Below are 18,037 nucleotides of genomic sequence, written 5' to 3' on the forward strand. Positions count from 1 at the left end.
GCAAACAGGCCCCGGACGCTGCCCTTTGGACCTTTTGCAATTCGCCCGGCGCTCTTTCAGCTGCAGCCCTGGGCGGGCGGCCTCGTATAAATCAGGCCCGGGCGCCGGCCCCGCATTCCTCCCGCGAGTGCGAGTGCGGAGCGGGTGCGGGTGCGGAGCTGCTGCCTGTGGGCGCCGGTCCCTAAGGAGCCAGCGAGCAGCGCGGAGGCCAGGCCCAGCCAGCGGGCGGGAGGGAGCCGCCGCTCAGGTCGGCCATGGGCCCCCCGAGGCCGGCGCTGCTGCCGCTGCTGCTGCCGCTGCTGCTGCTTGCCGCCAGCGCCCGGGCCAGTGAGTGAGGCCCCCCGGCCGCTGGGGCGCCAGGCCGGGGCTGGGGGGCGGGAGCCAGGGCACGAGCGGGGGCTGGGGCAGCTCGGGCCTGGGTCAGAGGGAGGACAGCCACAGGGTCGGGGGACAGGGGCACAGGACCAGCTGGGTGGCTCCTCCAGACTCAGGTAACGGGAGGGGCTGGGGATTGGGTTCTTCAAAACCTTCTTCCCTCCAAGACGCTAAAAGTCCTCTGCACTTGTCGTCCCTGTCAGACGCTGGGACCCATCTGGAAGAACGGGAAAACCCACAGTTGTCGTTCTCCCTTTCTTACAGGAGACACCGTGCCGGAAAATGTCAGCCCGAGCTGTCCAAGTAAGGCATTTCCCGCTGGGGCAAGGAAGGGCACCCCTCCCCCCCTCCCCCTACACCTCAGGCCACTTAAATGCTGTGATGCTGTGATTGGTGTACCCTGCTCTGGGCCCAAGAAGCCAGTTCCTTGAGCCTCTGACCCCCTCCAAGGGGTCTCCGCTCTCTTCTACCCGCCCTTCCCATCTGTCCTAAAAGTTCAGCCTGGGAGTAGGGTGGGGAAGGGACCGTCAACTGTTGGTCCATAGACACTTTAAAGAGACATGCGTCCTGTTTGTCAGGGGCTAATCATTAATTTGAAGGGCAGGAAGGTGAGGAAATGCTGACTTTAACCTTTGTGCAGAAATCCAGATGCCCACCCCTTTGTATTTACCTGACCCCTAGGGGTCAAAGGAGCTGGCCTTGCAGTGGTACCCTGTGTTCTCCCAAGAGCCGGAGGCTGCCCTCTGATGGAGCAGCACTGCCATCTCGTGGGCGTCTGGCATCACTGCATCTGGGCTCATGACCCAAATGTTCTTTTTCTTAAATTGTTCAGAAAATGCCTCTCACGCACTGTGGAAACCTCCGGAAATTCTTTCTTAGGGGTTTCTTAAATCAGCCGGATACCCTTAACGCTTAATGAACTTAGCCTCAGATGTTTGGTAGAATCAAAAAAGAGCCACAGAATTATGGTATTTTCAAGCTGAAAAGGCAATGAGAGATATTTGCTTTTATGCTATCAACTCTTAATTTTCCAGGGAGTCTTTCCTATAGACTTTCTGAGCCTCATTACTTGACACGCCCTGCCTTGTGCCTCAGATTATATATTCAAAGATTACCAACTAATTTAAATATTAGCCTCAGCAAAATCATAATGCCAGAAGCTAAATCTATAAAGGAAAATTAAGTATAAGGCAAAATCAATTAAAAATAATTTGAGTTTAATTACCATTTTTTATTATCTTTGCCACTATCCCTCTCTGCCCAGGATTGACTGTCCTCGGGCAAGTTATTTCTGCTATGTAGCTGACTTATTTCTCCTCATTGCAGAAGATGCAACGCGATTCAAGCACCTCAGGAAATATGTATACAACTATGAGGCTGAGAGTTCCAGTGGAGTCCCCGGGACTGCTGATTCAAGAAGCTCCACCAAGATCAACTGCAAGGTATGAGGGGAGATAGAGGGCCACTGGAGGACCCTGGAGCCCAGGGCTGAGCAAACCCGGCTTGTGCCAGGACTGTCGTAATCTCCAAGTGCTGGACTGGCCCTCAGTTTGAAAGTCAGCCACTTTGCTGAGAAGTTGTCTGCCACAGAAAACAAATTTTACCCACCAGGTTTATTTTCCCATTAGCTTCCAAGATGTAATTAGAATATGTGATCTAGAATATCAGGATTGCAGACCAGAAGATTTAATATGTTGAGAGATGTCCAGCGGGTGGGCCAAGGGAGGTGAGCATCCCAGGAAAGCATTCTGGAGTGCCGTTTTTATCATCTAAGTCAAATAGTATCTGCTACTAAAGACAAAACGGAAAAAAGAAAAATTTTTATATGCAATTTGTTCTCAAATAAAACTTCACTTATTGTTGAGACTGACTGTACTCCTATCCATGTTCCTGTGGAACAGATCTAAGGGCCACTATTGGGGTTGGTGTGGGAAAGAGAAGTCAGGCTGGGCCACCCTCTTCTTTCTAGGGTCCCAGCGTCTGTGCTGTCAGATAAGGTAGCCATTAGCCACGTGTGGCTATTTAAATTGAATGAAAGTAAAAATTCAGATTCTTAGTCACACTAGCCACATTTCAAATGCCCAATAGGCACCCACACCTAGCGGCTCCCATATTGGATAGTGAGAATATAGAACATTTCCAGCACTGCAGAAAGTTCTTTAAGCAGTGCTGGATAACAACTAGGGATCTGTTTAAACTCCAGCTGCATGCAAAGCTCTGAATAGGCCCTGATAGGTACAATGGTCTTGAATTTTTGGTTTTTCTATTTACATTAAGGAAACATTTGCTGTTGAAAGCAATGATAGCTCTCCTCCTGCCTCCTGGTTTTCTTCCAAACCCTCACTCCTAGGCTGCATTTCTTCTAGCCAGTTGTACGTCTTTAAAGGGAGTACATTTAGAACCAATAAGAAGATATCATCCTTTGCATGCATGGGGGAAAACTTCAGAAGCATGGTACCCTAGGACATGGAAAAGGCCGGAAAGCCCTGGGCTGAGGGGGGATCTTGTGTTCTTGATGGAGAGTCTTAATGTGCTGTTACCCTCTGTTGTCAGGTTGAGCTGGAGGTCCCCCAACTCTGCAACTTCATCCTGAAGACGAGCCACTGCACCCTGAAAGAGGTGTATGGCTTCAACCCTGAGGGCAAGGCCTTGCTGAAGAAGGCCAAGAACTCTGAGGAGTTTGCTGCCGCCATGTCCAAGTAAGACGTGGGCCTGTGCATTTAAATTTCTGAGCTCTGAGTGCCACTGCACGTGTTGTGCATGAGCGTGTGTGTGTGTGTGTCCACTGAGGCATGAATGTGTGTGTTTATGTTGGGCATGTATGTGAGTGTAAGTATTGGTATTCTCTATTCACCATGGATCAGGGAATTGCTGAGTTTTCCCAACAATCAAAAAGAGGGAAGCAGTATTTACCCTCCCCTACTGAAGTTCCCCTAATTATCATTTAAATGTGGTCCTAAAAGATCTCACGCTTTAAAACTCCTTGAGACAGTAAAGCTGAGATGGTTTGTTTAAGCAAGAGAATTCACCTTTAAAGAATGAAACAAGACTGCGCCTCGTAGTCTTCAGACAGGGTCCCGGCAGGACTTGCTGTGGCCAAACATGGCAGTGCCGGGCCTGCTCAGCAGAGGACACCAGCTTCAAGGGGTCCAGGGAGAGCTGAGGCCCGAGCTGGTCGCCCTTCAGGGCTGGCATTTTGCCAGTGCGCACTGACCGGGCCATGCCTGTCGTTTATGACCGGCATCACTTCTGACTGATCAGTGCTCACGTTGTACTGGTTGTTAGATTTTTTTGAACATTATCCCTGCCTCATCTCCAGATCACAGTCTGTAGTGTCCTGAGTGTGTGCAAATACGGACAGTCATGGATTTGTTGATTTGGTAACATCGGAAACTCCCCCCGTGCCCTTCTTTCAGTTTGTTAAACGTTAGACTCGGAAGCCAGAATAGGCCTTGATGCTTCTGTCTCTTACCAATACATCTTATTTTATCCAAGACTTAGATGCATCTGAGGGAGTGGGGTGCAGTGACAGAAGGGAGTCATAGTTCCTTTTTGGTTCTTACCCTCCTGCAAAAAAGGACTCCTGCTTTTGGCCACCTCAAGGCTTTCCTGTGAGCCTGCATCAGTGTCTGGAATTTTCTGAGAGGATGGACAGCTGTGGGAAACATACCTGGTCTCCTTTTCTTTATTCTGACTTAACTAGAGCAGGTGCTGCCAGGCCGTGTGAAACCCCCTAAGGAAGTCCCCAAAGAAAGGTCCCTTAGATCCGAGTTGACCCAGGCTTTAGACATAGCCTGAGATCATATAAAAGAGTGAATGAATGTCCAACAAATGTATGGAAAGGAGCTCCAATTCACCAGGGGTCAGGAGATGCAATTAATGTAACAACGAGATATTTATCACCTTATACCCATAAGACTACAGAAATTGAAAACAGCTATAGCACTTGTTGCTAACAAGCCTATGAGGAACAGTGTACCCTCGTGCACTGCTGGTGAGAATGAGTGCCATTAGTCAATATCTACTATAATTAAAAATACTTGTAGCATTTGACACAGCAATTTCAAATGCTGGGACTCTAGCCTATGAAAAGAAAAGTAGTAATGTGTGACAATAGATGCATAAAAATGTTTATTTCAGTGTTGTTCGTGTGGCAAAAAAAAAAACCTAAAAAATCCAGGAAGAGAAAGTGAATGCCATCAAACAGGGGACTATGAATAAAGTATATATAACCATAGAATGGAATGTTATACAACTTTCTAAAAAGAATCTGTTAGAGCGCTACCAAATGACTCAGAAGGATTTTCATGGAGTATAAATTAAATGAGAAAAACAAGAGAAAGACAAGTATGCATAATACCATCCCATTTGGATAAAACAAGGACCAACAAACTCTTTCTATGCAGGTGTTTTCACTCCCACGCTTCTATACCGGGTTGTCTGAGTGTGGAGATACAAATGGGATGCCCAGTAGGTTGTTCTGTGGGGGAGTGTGGCTGCAGAGACCCGATGTGGGTAGAAAAGAGAGAGAGGATGAGTGAGCCAAGCAAAAAAGGAAAAGAAATGAAAGAATACCAAAAGCATACACATATTTGTATGCTCTTGAAAAAATATATATAGATGTGTGTTGCTATGTATGAAGAAAAAATGTAAAAAGAAAATAAGTAAAAAGGAGGCTACAAAGCCACCCAGCTTATGTCCATCAGGCTCATGGTGGAGAAAGGACACTCAGTGACCACACTCTCTCTGGGACAGGTACGATCTCAGGCTGGCTGTTCCTGAAGGGAAGCAAGTTTTACTTTACCCAGAGAAAGAAGAGCCTAAACACATCCTGAACATCAAGAGGGGCATCATTTCTGCCCTCCTGCTTCCCCTGGAGACAGAAGAGGCTAAACAAGTGTTATTTCTGGTGAGAATTCAGAAAGCTGATAACAGTGGCCCTTTGAACGCATCTTCACATATTGGAGCCAGGTCCCACTTATACATCAGGTGGATCGTTGACTCAGCTGCATGGCTAGTTACACGGGAGGCCCGATATTGGTGTGAAGCACAGTGCCCAGGGCTCGCCCCAGCCTCTGGGCTCATTGAGGGCTCAGCCCACACAGCCTGAGCAGGTTGGGTCTAATTTTATAGCAGTTTCTGGGGAGTCCCAACCACCCTACTCCTTTGTTTGATTTTGTTCTGTTTCCACAAGGTATAGCCTCTGTGTTGTTTTAAACACAGAAAATAATTGAATCTACTTGCCAGCCTCTTTTAAGAATTTCAGGTTTTGATCGGAGAGAGAATTCAATTTACTTCAGTCCCACGAACACTTTTGAGCCCTTACTATGTTCTGAGTTCCATACTGCGCTACTCGCGGAGAACTCACTGCTGCATCCTGCAGAGGCCTCTCCTCAGGGAGTTCCCAGGACCTGGGGTGAGAACCAAGACACATAGAACACAAGGCAGATTGGAATACGAACCATAAATGAACAGTTGAGAAAATGCTCTGCGAGCACAGAATATAAAACCAGCATTGGCTAGGTCCTAGGAGGGCCAGCAGGTATGCCTCAGAACCAGGATCACCCGTAAGTGGTTTTCTCACTCCAGCTCTGGCCGCCCTTGGAACCAGCAATGCCCATGCTCTGTCAAAGAGGATGAAGCTTTCTCCCAAAGCCACGTTGCATCCGCCTTTTCTCCCTGGCTCCTTTCCCAGCCCCACCCCAAGAACCTAAACATGTTTCCCCATGTTGAATACACCATTTGTATCTTTTGCTCCCATAGGACACCGTGTATGGAAACTGCTCCAGTGACGTTACCGTTAAAACAAGGAAGGGAAATGTGGCAACAGAAATATCCATCGAAAGAAACCTGGAGAGCTGTGATCACTTCCAGCCCATTAGCACGGGAGTTAGCCCCCTGGCTTTGATCAAAGGCATGGTAAGTTTCACATCAGCATTGCTATTCACACGACAGCAGCCTCTTTATTATTAAAATGATGGAATGTTAGAGCTATACGGGATCTCAGAGGAAAACTTGTAGGCAAAGAAAACATAAGAAGCAGTCGCAGCTGTGAAGTGTTTATGTTTGGTGGGACAGACAGGCGTGTGTAGGGTACCAGGTTATATATACTTTGTGCAGGATCATAGGTCCACTGGGGTAGAATAAGAAGAGTCTATAGCTTGACTCAGCTTTGGGTCTGCCGAGTTGTTGTATCCCCTTGTCAAAATGTCAAGTACCAAGCTCTCTTCTCTAACTGAATGTATCTAGTGGTACAGAACCCCCATTCCCCCCACCTTCTTCCCTGAAGGTAAATACCTATGGCCGAAGACTCCGGTTCAAGCCCCAGGGACTGATGAAAATGCTTCTCCCCTGATCTCATTCACAGACCCGCCCCTTGTCAACGCTGATTGGCAGCAGCCAGTCCTGCCAGTACACCCTGGACCCTAAGAGGAAGCACGTGTCAGAAGCCATCTGCAAGGAGCAACACCTGTTCCTGCCTTTCTCCTATAAGTAGGTCACCCTCTGCAGCCTTGATTCATTATTTATGGGGCCAGTAGGAGCTGAATGCTTCTCAGGTGCCCTCTTGCAGGCTAGGCTGTGCCTGGGAGGGGGTTGTAAAGAGGTACAAAGCAGAGCCCATCCCTGTCCTCCTGTCTCAAGCTAACAGGCAATTTGGTAGGAAAATCTTAGGCATGCAAAACAATTTGGAACCAACAAAAGATATCTGAGACCCAGACTTTAAGGGCTATAGATCAGGAAAAACTGGGGATCATTACAGCCTGCCCTGGTTATAAAGGCTTTGCAGAAGATTTGGGAATTGGCATAGAGACTTGTGTATCCAAATCCATTCTGAAAACTGGTCAGTCAACTAATGTATATTGAGTAACTGCTATAGTCTTGGCACTGTGCTGTGGGAGGTGCAAAGGACTTTCAAAGCACAATGTTAGTCCATTCCCTCTGGGCCCTCCAGAATGGTGGAGGGTGTAAGGTACATATGTCCTTCTGGTGGAAGGACAGCCAACATGACCAGAAGGAGGTGGTACTGTTCACCAGGGGGATCAAGGACAGTTGGCTTTTTTTTTTAATTGGAGTATAGTTGCTTTACAATGTTGTGTTAGTTTCTGCTGTACAGCAAAGTGAATCAGCTATGCATATACATATATCCCCTCTTTTTTGGATTTCCTTTCCATTTAGGTCACCACAGAGCACTGAGTAGAGTTCCCTGTGCTATACAGTAGGTTCTCATTAGTTATCTATTTTATACATAGTAGTGTATATATGTCAATCCCAATGCCCCAGTTCATCCCACCCCCCCTCCCCCCTTGGTATCTATCTGTTTGTTCTCTACACCCGTGAAGGACAGTTGGCTATAACTATGTGTTGAAAGGTGAGCAGAATTTGGGTAGAAGCAGAGGTGGGGGAAACATTTAACATGAAAAGAACAGAATGGTTTGGGGAGCTGGCCATCGATGACATGATGTGCCTCCTTTGTTACCAGGAATAAGTATGGGATGATGGCACAGGTTACACAGACTTTGAAACTCGAAGACACACCTAAGATCAACAGCCGCTTCTTTGATGAAGGTAAGACTTTATGTGCACGTGGTTGCCAGGGCTGGGAAATCTGCCCACGATGTACCAACCATGGCTTAGCTCCTTGCTGGGCCCGATGAAATGTCTGCTGGTGATGAGGTCATGGGCTCTAGTGTTCTGGCTGTGGGCCATTCTACTGAGAAAGCACATTCACTTCAGAATGTCAGGTGGCAATGGGATAAAGGAAAGGGAAGAGTTCCCCAAAGCTACCTGGGTTTTTGTAAGTAGGAAACTGGATTCCTAAGTCAACCTTTGGTAGATCTGACAGCCTCATACACCCCATGATAAGGCCTGGGGCCTGGACAAGGTGGGGCAAGTGAGAGAGACCCTCAGGGTCAGGGATCAGTCTTTAGAGCTGAAAGGAACTATAGAGACCTCTGGTCCAACCCCAGCCCTGCATGTGTCTTGTATGTGAAGCTGTCGTGTGCCTTACCTCGTTGTTCTCAGCAACCTGTGATGTCAGGTGGTAGCAACGTGTGCTTTTATACCCATCAGAGGTGAAAGGGACCCAGAGAGAGGCTTAGTGATGTGTTCACAGTCACAGACTATTAGAGGTGGTGAAAAATAGGCCTCCAGGTCTACTCTAAGTGGACTCCTTCCACTGCACCGTATTTCCATGCTGATTCACCTGCCTCCCTGGCACAGGGAGGGTGATGGAGGGGACACAAAATCGTCTTCCCCTCCCCCACAAACTGCCAGTAGATCCCGCTGGAAGAAAGGGTGGGTGAGCAGCAGTGAGTCAGCTTCAGCTGTTGCCACATCAGCAGCAGTACCTCCTCACCAGGTCTTTTAGGCAGAAAGGTTATCCGATACCAGAGTCACAAAAGCCTGGATTGAGTTCCAGCTCTGCCTCTCACACCCAGAAAGGTCTTGGGCAAGGTGAGTGGCTTGCCTCTGGGTCTTAGTTCCCTTATCTTTATTTTTTTATTTTTTATAAGTTTATTAATTCTATTTATTTATTTTTGGCTGCATTGGGTCTTCGTTGCGGTGCGCGGGCTTCTCATTGAGGTGGCTTCTCTTGTTGTGGAGCACAGGCTCTAGGCGTGCGGGCTTCAGTAGTTGCAGCGTGTGGGCTCAGTAGTTGTGGCTCGCGGGCTCTAGAGCGCAGGCTCAGTAGTTGTGGCGCACGGGCTTAGTTGCTCCGCGGCATGTGGAATCTTCCCAGACCAGGGCTCAAACCCGTGTCCCCTGCATTGGCAGGCGGATTCTTAACCACTGCGCCACCAGGGAAGTCCCCCCTTATCTTTAAATTGAGGAATAATACTACCCTCAGGGAGAGTGTGATGAGTCAATGAAAACACTGAAGTCAGACCCCTAGCACAGAGCCAGATAGATACGTAATGGGCATCAAGTACAGTACCGGATAGTTTTCTTTTCTTTTCCCCTTTGCTGACCCCTCCTTGACCTCCAGTTTCCAGTAGAAAGATGAGGGTGAGAAGCAGAGGTAAACCAGAATCCCTCTGACACATTCCTCCTTCCAGGTGCCGAGGCGGTGGGTCTTGCCTTTGAGAGCACCAAGTCCACGTCACCTCCAAAGCAGGCCGAGGCCATCGTGAAGACCCTCCAGGAGCTGCAGAAACTGCATGTCTCCGAGCAGAATGCCCAGAGAGCTAACCTCTTCCATAAACTGGTGACTGAGCTGCGAGCCCTCAGCAATGAGGCAGTCACATCCCTCTTGCCAAAGCTGATCGAGGTGTCCAGGTATTTCTTGAATAGTCGCAGCTCAATCTTTCATAGATTATACACCTTTGGTAGCTGGCTGAGACCTCGGCCAAACAGAGACTCTCAGGGACCATTGAAATTTCAACCCAGTTAATCAATTAGTCAGTCAGTTAATGTTTACTGGATAGAGAAATATCAGCTAAGGTGTCTAGAGTTCCATGGGCAATACACATGTACACACATTGCATCCAAGGTAGATACATACTTGTGTATTAAGACAGGAGGGAAATATTTCCCACATTTTGATGTGTATCTTCTAATTCCTAGTTCTGTAATGGGTACCCTGGAGTGTTTGAGAGAAAAAGAAGTCTGTGCCTTCTGGAAGCCTATAGGCTAGAGGAGAGAGAACTCAGGCAAACAAAATAATACTGTGCCTTCTCTTTACTCCAATGCACTCACTGTTAGTGCTGTGAAGATCAGAGAAGGGACTGAGGACTGGACGAGTGTTTGCCTGGCATGTTCTGTGTTCTGACCAAAGGATGACAGACCTCTCTGGATGTTGAGTCCAGGGGGTCCTTCTTCAGACTTTGCTCCGTGGTGCTTCTCCGGTGGATAATGCTTATAGGGAAGGCTTTCTGGTTCTAGGGATCTGAGTGAGATTTTGGAAGATGGTTGGATTTGGATTGTGAATAAGGGGAATAAGGGCATTCCTGACAGAGGGAACACCACGAGCCAAGGATATTTTAGCTGCCTAGAAGGTGATGTTTATAACTTTCTCTGCCCTTTTCTTCTCAGCCCCATCACTTTACAAGCCTTGATTCAATGCGGACAGCCCCAGTGTTACACTCACATCCTCCAGTGGCTGAAAAGTGAGAAAGCCAACCCCCTTCTGATAGATGTTGTGACCTACCTGGTGGCCTTGATTCCAAAGCCCTCTGCCGAGAGGCTGCGGGCAGTCTTTAACATGGCAAAGGAGCAGCAGAGCCGGGCCACGTTTTATGCTCTGAGTCACGTGATCAACAAGTGAGTATTACACTGGTTCTCCTCGTAGGAGCTAAGGAAGACCCCGCTTCTCTGTATTAAGTTTGTACCCTCCCTCCACTTTCAAATTATGATGCTTACTCTTTTGTTTTTCTACTGCTCATTTTGAGAGTAATGATTTGAAAAAAGAAATCAGCGAATATAAGTGTATATTTTAAGATAAATCTGGCTATGCTCGCTGAATCCTACCTCTTATTCTGTAGCTATCATAAGACAAACCCTACGGGGACACAGGACCTGCTGGAAATTGCTGATTACCTGTCGGAACAGATTCGCAATGACTGCACTGGGAACGAAGATCACACCTACTTGATTCTGAGGGTATTTTCAGTTTTTTGTATGATGTGCAGTTTTCCTGTACACCCCTCACTTCTTCTGTGCCCTGATTCCCTCTTGTTTCTTTTCAATGCAGGTCATTGGAAATATTGGTAGAACCATGGAGCAACTAACCCCAAAACTCCCATCTTCAGTCCTGAAATGCATCAAAAGTAGACAGCCATCACTGCTGATTCAGAAGGCCGCCATCCAGGCCCTGCGGAAAATGGAGCTGAGAGATGAGGTAAAGTCCACAGAAGAGGACTGAAAGTGAAAAGTTTATTCAGACTGACAAGGATTTGGAATGAGATTCTAAATCTCCTCATTCTAGTGACTTTATTCTACTGCTTTTTAATTGCAACTTTCAACACACCTGGTGACTGCCTAGCAGTAATGTGGACGTGAGAGAAATATTTGCTCTTGTTGCTACTCCAGCAGGCGGAGTGTGAGATGTTCACTATACGCTGTCCTCCCGCCAGACTGACCATCGCTCCCCTCTTGGGAAAACATGGCTGATTTTTCCCCAGTTCCCCTAGACTAGGATAGTCAAACTGGCCCCAGAAAGTGGCAGTGACTCCAGAGCTTTGCAGACAACCTGACTTACTTATTAGCACCAAATTCTCACTGTCCCTTCCCACCTTTATTCTCATATTAAGATAATTTATGTTAAAACAACTTTATCTTCAGTTAGTGGCAGATCTCCGACAAGTTGTAACTTGTCCAAAACTTGTGTATTTTAATGCAGTTGAATTCAACACGCATTTGATAGGTGTCTTCTGAGAACCCTTCCTTGAGCTGGTTGCTCTGGGGGGAACACGGGCAAGAAGGTTCAGTACCAGCATTTGAAGGATTCTTAGAGAGAAATTCAGCTTGCGCGTAAGACGAGGCACGCTTGCCAGGCGTGTTCTGTGTTCTGACAGTGACAACAGTCTCTTTTGGCTGCAGGTCCGGGAGGTCCTACTTCAGACTTTCCTCGATGACGCCTCTCCAGGGGATAAGCGACTGGCTGCCTATCTCATGCTGATGGGCAGCCCTTCCCAGTCAGATATTAACAAAATCACCCAACTCCTCCCACGGGAACAGAATGAGCAAGTGAAGAACTTTGTGGCTTCCCACATCGCCAACATCTTAAACTCAGAAGAGCTGTATGTCCAGGAGTGAGTGAATTCGTCCCCATCTGCCACAGGGGGCTGAAATTCCAAACCTCAATTCTGATTTAGCCACTGCCTGCCCTTCATACGTTGTTCTCTCTTCTGGAACAAACATCTGGGTGAAAGGGTGGCAGATCTGAGCCAAGCTCTTGGGGCAGATGAAACCCAAATAGTTTGGTAGCGATTGGAAATCCATATTTACTTGGGGGTGGAAGAGTAACGTGATGTGTGTCGGCTCACAATATCCTCCTCCTCTTCATCTAGGTTGAAAAAGTTAGTGGAAGAAGCTCTGAAAAAATCTCAACTTCCAACTGTCACGGACTTCAAAAAGTTTTCCCGGAACTATCACCTTTCCAAATCTATTTCTCTTCCATCACTTGACCCAGTCTCAGGCAGAATCGAAGGGAATCTTATATTTGATCCAAGTAATTACCTTCCTAAAGAAAGCATGCTGAAAATGACCCTCTCAGTCTTCGGATTAGCTCCAGCTGACCTCTTTGAGGTATGTGTGAGATTGAAGCAGAGTCTTATGTTTTCTAGGCCATTCTGTTCTACATCATAAACATAAAGTCAAGTCAAGGGAGCCGTGAGCCAGCTACGGAGGAACAAGAATCATCAGGCAGTGGTACCATCACTTCTTTCCCTCCTCCCTCACCTTCCTGCCTCCCCACTAGGGGCCATCTGAAGCATGACTCCTTATATGAATGGAAATGCAGATGTCTCAGAGAAGCCCTTAGACCCCAAATCCAAGGAAGTGCATGGGCTGCGCAGTCAGACGGCTCTGGTTCAAACCCCAAGTCCACTCCCAACTCTGAATCTTTGGTTTAACTATTTATGCTCTCTGAACCTTAGCTGCCTCTTCCAGAAAACAGGCATGTGATAAGTTCTGCCTGTCAAGATTCTGTTGAGATTTAAATAAGAAAACTCACGTGGAGTGCTAAGCTCAGCTCCTGCCCTGTAGTAGTCACCGAAGACTCGTTTAATGAATTGGGCATAAAGAGGGGAATGGAAGGCTGACAGGCAACAGAGAAACATGATGGCATTTTCTTGCCTGATTTTCTTTCTCAGATTGGTTTGCAAGGAAAAGGCTTTGAGCCAACATTGGAAGCTCTTTTTGGGAAGCAAGGATTTTTCCCAGACAGTGTCAACAAGGCTTTGTATTGGGTTGATGGTCAAGTTCCTGATCGTGTCTCCAAGGTCTTGGTGGATCACTTTGGCTACAACAAAGATGATAAACGTGAGCAGGTATGTTTCTGTTAAGTATCCTCTCAAGGAAAGCTTTGGGTTTCAATGCGAAAACATTCTTAATCTAAGCCTGGAAGTGACCAAGGTACTATCTAACTGAAATGACAACTATGGCAATTATTAACCAGTCCAGTGAGGATAAGAGCCAGTATCCTCTGTAGGTATGGGCCTCCTGGAGATTCAGTCTACCCACATCCAGACCCATTAGAGGCCTCTCTAACATAATTAGAGGCTCTCTAACATTAGAGGCTCTCTAAGATAGAGTTCATAATAGTATGAACTCTGGGGCATGGGTTTGAAATCTAACCTCACTCTCTTCAAGCTCTGCATACCTGGGCAAGCTGCTTGATGTTATGTCTGTTTCCACATCCCCAGATTGCTAATAATAATCCATACCCTTCACGAGGATATTTAAAGACTAAATGAACTGAAGTATGTAAAAAGCGAAGCAAAGTACCTGACTCTTGTATTGATTATTCAAGAAGCAGATAGTATTATACTCTTTAATTTCATATTTTCATTATTAATAACTACTTTCTTTGGCTCTCACCCACACCAGTGCACTAGCTTATGGGAGCAAAATCCTCTTTGAAGCTAGCATAAGCCTCCACTTAAGGAGTAGAAAATAGATTGTATGATCTGGAGCTTCTTATGCTTTAGCTTTTTGCTACCCAAAGTGTGGTTGTCATTGGCATCACATCAGAGCTTGTTAGAAATGCAGGTTCTCAGGCCCTACTGGGCTCTGCTGAATCAGAACCTGCATTATAACGAGACTGCCAAGAAACTGGTGTGCACATTTCAGTTTGAGAAGCAGGGCCATAATTTACTCCTCCATGCTCGCAAATGGTCCCACCTCCGTCTTCTATTACTTACCTCCGCTTGAGGCTGAGGGTCTTTGATCTGTTTGGAGCCTTTCAATCAATCACTCTTTTCTTCCTCAATGCCTAAGCATCAGTCTATGGAATTCTTATCTCTAGGAACTTACCTAGATAAGAACTTACCTAGACCAGGTGTTTTTCAAGCTTTGGCCAATGTATATAGCAGCTATGCTTTCCCAAGAAACCCCTAGTGTTTTTGCCTTGTCAAAGGAGAGAGGGAGTAAGCAGGGGAGGGGTTGGCAGACAGAGGGTCTTCTAATCTTGGGGAGCTGTTGGGATCCTGGTGTCCTGGAGAGCAGAGGTGCCCCTTACTATGCCTACATCATTCAAGTTAAGAACAGAGTGGAAGCGCCGTTGTCCCTGAGTGTTCTTCGTCTCAGTCTGGAGGAGCTATCTACCTTTTGATAAAAGGTGGGAGCCTGATTTCAGTGTCTTCCCTGTGCCCCCGCCTTGAGCATTTGTGTTTAGGCCCACCACGGCTGCAGCAGGTAGGTCCCACATCTGAATCTACGGGTGTTTGTTTGACAACGCTCACACCTCACTAGATATTTTGTTGTTAAAATCCCAGGACATGGTCAACGGAATTATGCTCAATGCTGAGAAGCTGATCAAAGATTTGAAATCCAAAGACTTCCCAGAAGCCAGAGCCTACCTCCACATCTTGGGAGAAGAGCTTGGCTTTGTCAAGCTCCAGGACCTCCAGCTCCTGGGGAGGCTGCTGCTGAACGGTGTCCGTACCCTGCAGGGGGTCCCTCAGATGGTAAGCGGGCCAGGCCCCGTCATAGGGTGACGAGATTAGCCTGGGCTCCTTTTAGATCTCCCAGGCTCCCTTAAGATCCCAGCCACACAAACCAGAGAAAGTGCTTGTACTTCCTTCAAAGAGGCAGGTTTGTCTTGAATTTCAGTGAAGAAGATTATTGGATCCTAAGGAACTGATAACATTTAGAAATTAAGCTATTCATCATGTTAGATGTATCTTTTAACAGCGTTCATTTGTTCATCCGGAAAACAATGTTAAGTGTGTCTCCCTCTACCTATGCTACAGGTTCCTTTTAATATTGAAATGATGCAGTGATTATGAAACAACATATGTAGAAAACTGTAATCCACTATCTAAATATGAACTATAGTTTTTTTTTTTTTTATTTTTGACTGCGTTGGGTCTTAGTTGCAGCATGCGGGCTCTTCGTTGTGGCGCGCGGGCTTCTCTCTTCGTTGTGGCACATGGGCTTCTCTCTAGTTGTGGCGTGCAGGCTCCAGAGCGCGTGGGCTCTGTAGTTGTGGCACATGGGTCCCAGAGCGCGTGGGCTCTGTAGTTTGCGGCACGCAGGCTCTCTAGTTGAGGTGCATGAGCTCAGTAATTGTGGTGCGTGGGCTTAGTTGCCCCACAGCATATGGGATCTTAGTTCCCTAACCAGGGATTGAACCCACGTCCCCTGCATTGTAAGGCAGATTCTCTACCACTGGACCATCAGGGAAGTCCCTATAGTTTTTTATAATTATTAATTTATTAAAAAGGGAGAAAATATCCAAGTATACTCCATAGGATATAATGAATAATAATGTGGATTTAATAAAAGAGATCTCAAGTTATTTTACAGATGTGTTATAAAGAACAAAGAACAATGCATACTGATATGTACATCATCTAAACAGCTCATCAGTTTTGTTTTTTTTAATTATTTTTAAAAATATTTATTTATTTATTTATTTATCTGGCTGTGCTGGGTCTTAGTTGCGGCCTGCGGGATCTTCATTGCGGCGTGCAGGATCTTTTAGTTGCAGCATGCACACTCTTAGTTGCGGCATGTGGATCTAGTTCCCTGACCAGGGATCGAACCCAGGCCCCCTGCATTGGGAGCACGGAGTCTTAGCCACTGGACCACCAGGGAAGTCCCAGCCCATCACTGTTTAAAAATTGGTTTTACCATAATATATCATGCTGCAAGTAAACCCTCATTTACATTTAGACTCCAAAAAATCAGAATTAAGCCATGCTATGCAGTGATACTTAAAGTTCATAAATCTCAGAGGCCCAGAAATATTCTGAAATGCCTTCTAAATCACCAGTTGAAAACAACATGATATTTACACAGGGCAATTTTTTGTATCCCAATTTGTTGAAATCAGTAATCATTCATCTTTACTTATTAAACTATTCAGCTAATTAAAATATGCTGGTCCCTTCCTTTCTGGATAAAGAAGAATAACCATTGTCTAATGGGGGGGGAGGTCGCATTTCACAAAGCCCACTTCGATGAAGCATACTTTTCCTCTCCCCTGTCGGATCTACAGATTAAAGAGCTCGTAAGGAAAGGTTCAAAGGGTGACTTGTTTCTTCACTACATCTTCATGGACAATGCCTTTGAACTCCCCACCGGACTTGGATTACAACTGCAGGTGTCCTCCTCTGGAGTCATCACTCCTGGAATCAAGGCTGGAGTGAAACTGGAAGTAGCCAATGTAAGACCCCGTCCACTTTTTCCTTCCTTAGGTTGTTCTTTTCCTCCAGGGTGGGTGTCTTGTGCAATTTAAAAAATGTGTTTCCAGTTCAAGACGAAGTGCATCACCATTGGAATCACCTCATTAACTTTTATGACAAACGTTAGGCTTCCACTAGGATGCACCACCTCGCTAGCTCTGCTCGGGCACAGCAGTAGCATGAGAACTCAGCTGTTTCTGTCGTCTTTGTATCTTGTTATGCTTCAAGTTAACTTGGGCACTTCCTAGTCCTGGGTATCGGTCTGGCCCTGGAGGACTGAGAACTTGGCTTTTCCTCCTACAAACGAATCTCAGTAATGTTTCCTCTGGTGTGAGCCATCCAGAGATATTTGCCCGGGGGTGGGAAGGGTGGTTGATCTGACTACAGGGGACTGAGGTTATTTAACAAAGCTGAATAGGTTGTTTTGTGACTTACAGATACAGGCAGAACTGGTGACAAAGCCGTCTGTGTCTGTGGAGTTTGTGACAAATATGGGCATCATCATTCCGGACTTTGCTAGGAGTGGGGTCCAGATGAACACCAACTTCTTCCATGAGACAGGCCTGGAGGCGAGAGTAGCCCTGAAAGCTGGGCAGCTGGAGTTCATCGTTCCTTCTCCTAAGAGGCCAGTCAGGCTGTTCAGTGGCAGGTAATTCTTTCAGTAAGATCTGATCAGCCAGTTTGAAAGAAGGAATTATGACTGCAGGGTTTGGCCAGGCTAGACAGCTGATTGAGATAATTCAGGCCCCAGTGGATCTGGGGGGTGCTGGAGAGAGAGAAGGTACTGGATTACCTATTTTTAACCTGACTTAGACTCAGTATATAATTACAGTTTCCTTGACTTTTCACATTTTACTAAGATGAGACTTAAGACCTACTGATTAATGAGTTGCTGTTAGGTTGTGTTTTCTTGTTGTTTGTTTTGAGAATGAAGAAGCACTAGCTATAGAGAAATCATCTTTGGGAAATGGGTATTTTTCCCAGGAAAACCACCAAAGGACATACTGATTTGCAGTGGCTAGTTCAGTGCATAAAGCATGGAAGTCCTACTCTCCTGATTATGGGATGCAGCCTCCTATTGAGAGCTCCGTTTTCAATGAAATCTTCAAACGTTGATTTACCTTAGTTTCCATATTTTGGACACATTAATTTGTCAATTCAAATATAGTGAGGCAAGCAGTGACTATCAAGTGAGGGCTCGGTTAGAGGAAGCAGGAGAGGACCATGAAATTACGTATCATGGAGCCTGTGGCAGTTAAGGAAAACCTTCTGAAGAGAGCCACACTTGAGCTGATCCCTGGAAGCTGTGTCAG

At 46.4% G+C, this 18,037-nt stretch overlaps 1 protein-coding gene across 1 annotated transcript in view; it reads left to right on the top strand.

The window, feature by feature from the left end:
• Positions 1-112: 112 nt before the first annotated feature.
• The window catches only part of APOB (apolipoprotein B), a 39,461-nt gene continuing 21,536 nt past the window's right edge, over positions 113-18,037 (top strand). Inside the window, exons 1-18 of the mRNA XM_082357789.1 lie at positions 113-327; positions 640-678; positions 1,702-1,817; positions 2,929-3,074; positions 5,131-5,284; positions 6,139-6,294; positions 6,743-6,867; positions 7,856-7,941; positions 9,432-9,651; positions 10,408-10,635; positions 10,857-10,974; positions 11,066-11,212; positions 11,914-12,125; positions 12,384-12,621; positions 13,188-13,364; positions 14,811-15,002; positions 16,538-16,705; positions 17,162-17,373. Coding sequence (XP_082213915.1) covers positions 255-327; positions 640-678; positions 1,702-1,817; positions 2,929-3,074; positions 5,131-5,284; positions 6,139-6,294; positions 6,743-6,867; positions 7,856-7,941; positions 9,432-9,651; positions 10,408-10,635; positions 10,857-10,974; positions 11,066-11,212; positions 11,914-12,125; positions 12,384-12,621; positions 13,188-13,364; positions 14,811-15,002; positions 16,538-16,705; positions 17,162-17,373 — 2,807 coding nt within the window. The 5' untranslated portion in view covers positions 113-254. The remainder of the gene's footprint in view (positions 328-639; positions 679-1,701; positions 1,818-2,928; positions 3,075-5,130; positions 5,285-6,138; positions 6,295-6,742; positions 6,868-7,855; positions 7,942-9,431; positions 9,652-10,407; positions 10,636-10,856; positions 10,975-11,065; positions 11,213-11,913; positions 12,126-12,383; positions 12,622-13,187; positions 13,365-14,810; positions 15,003-16,537; positions 16,706-17,161; positions 17,374-18,037) is intronic.

This window comes from Balaenoptera borealis (assembly GCF_965194805.1).
Source record: "Balaenoptera borealis genome assembly, chromosome: 15".
NCBI lineage: Eukaryota > Metazoa > Chordata > Mammalia > Artiodactyla > Balaenopteridae > Balaenoptera > Balaenoptera borealis.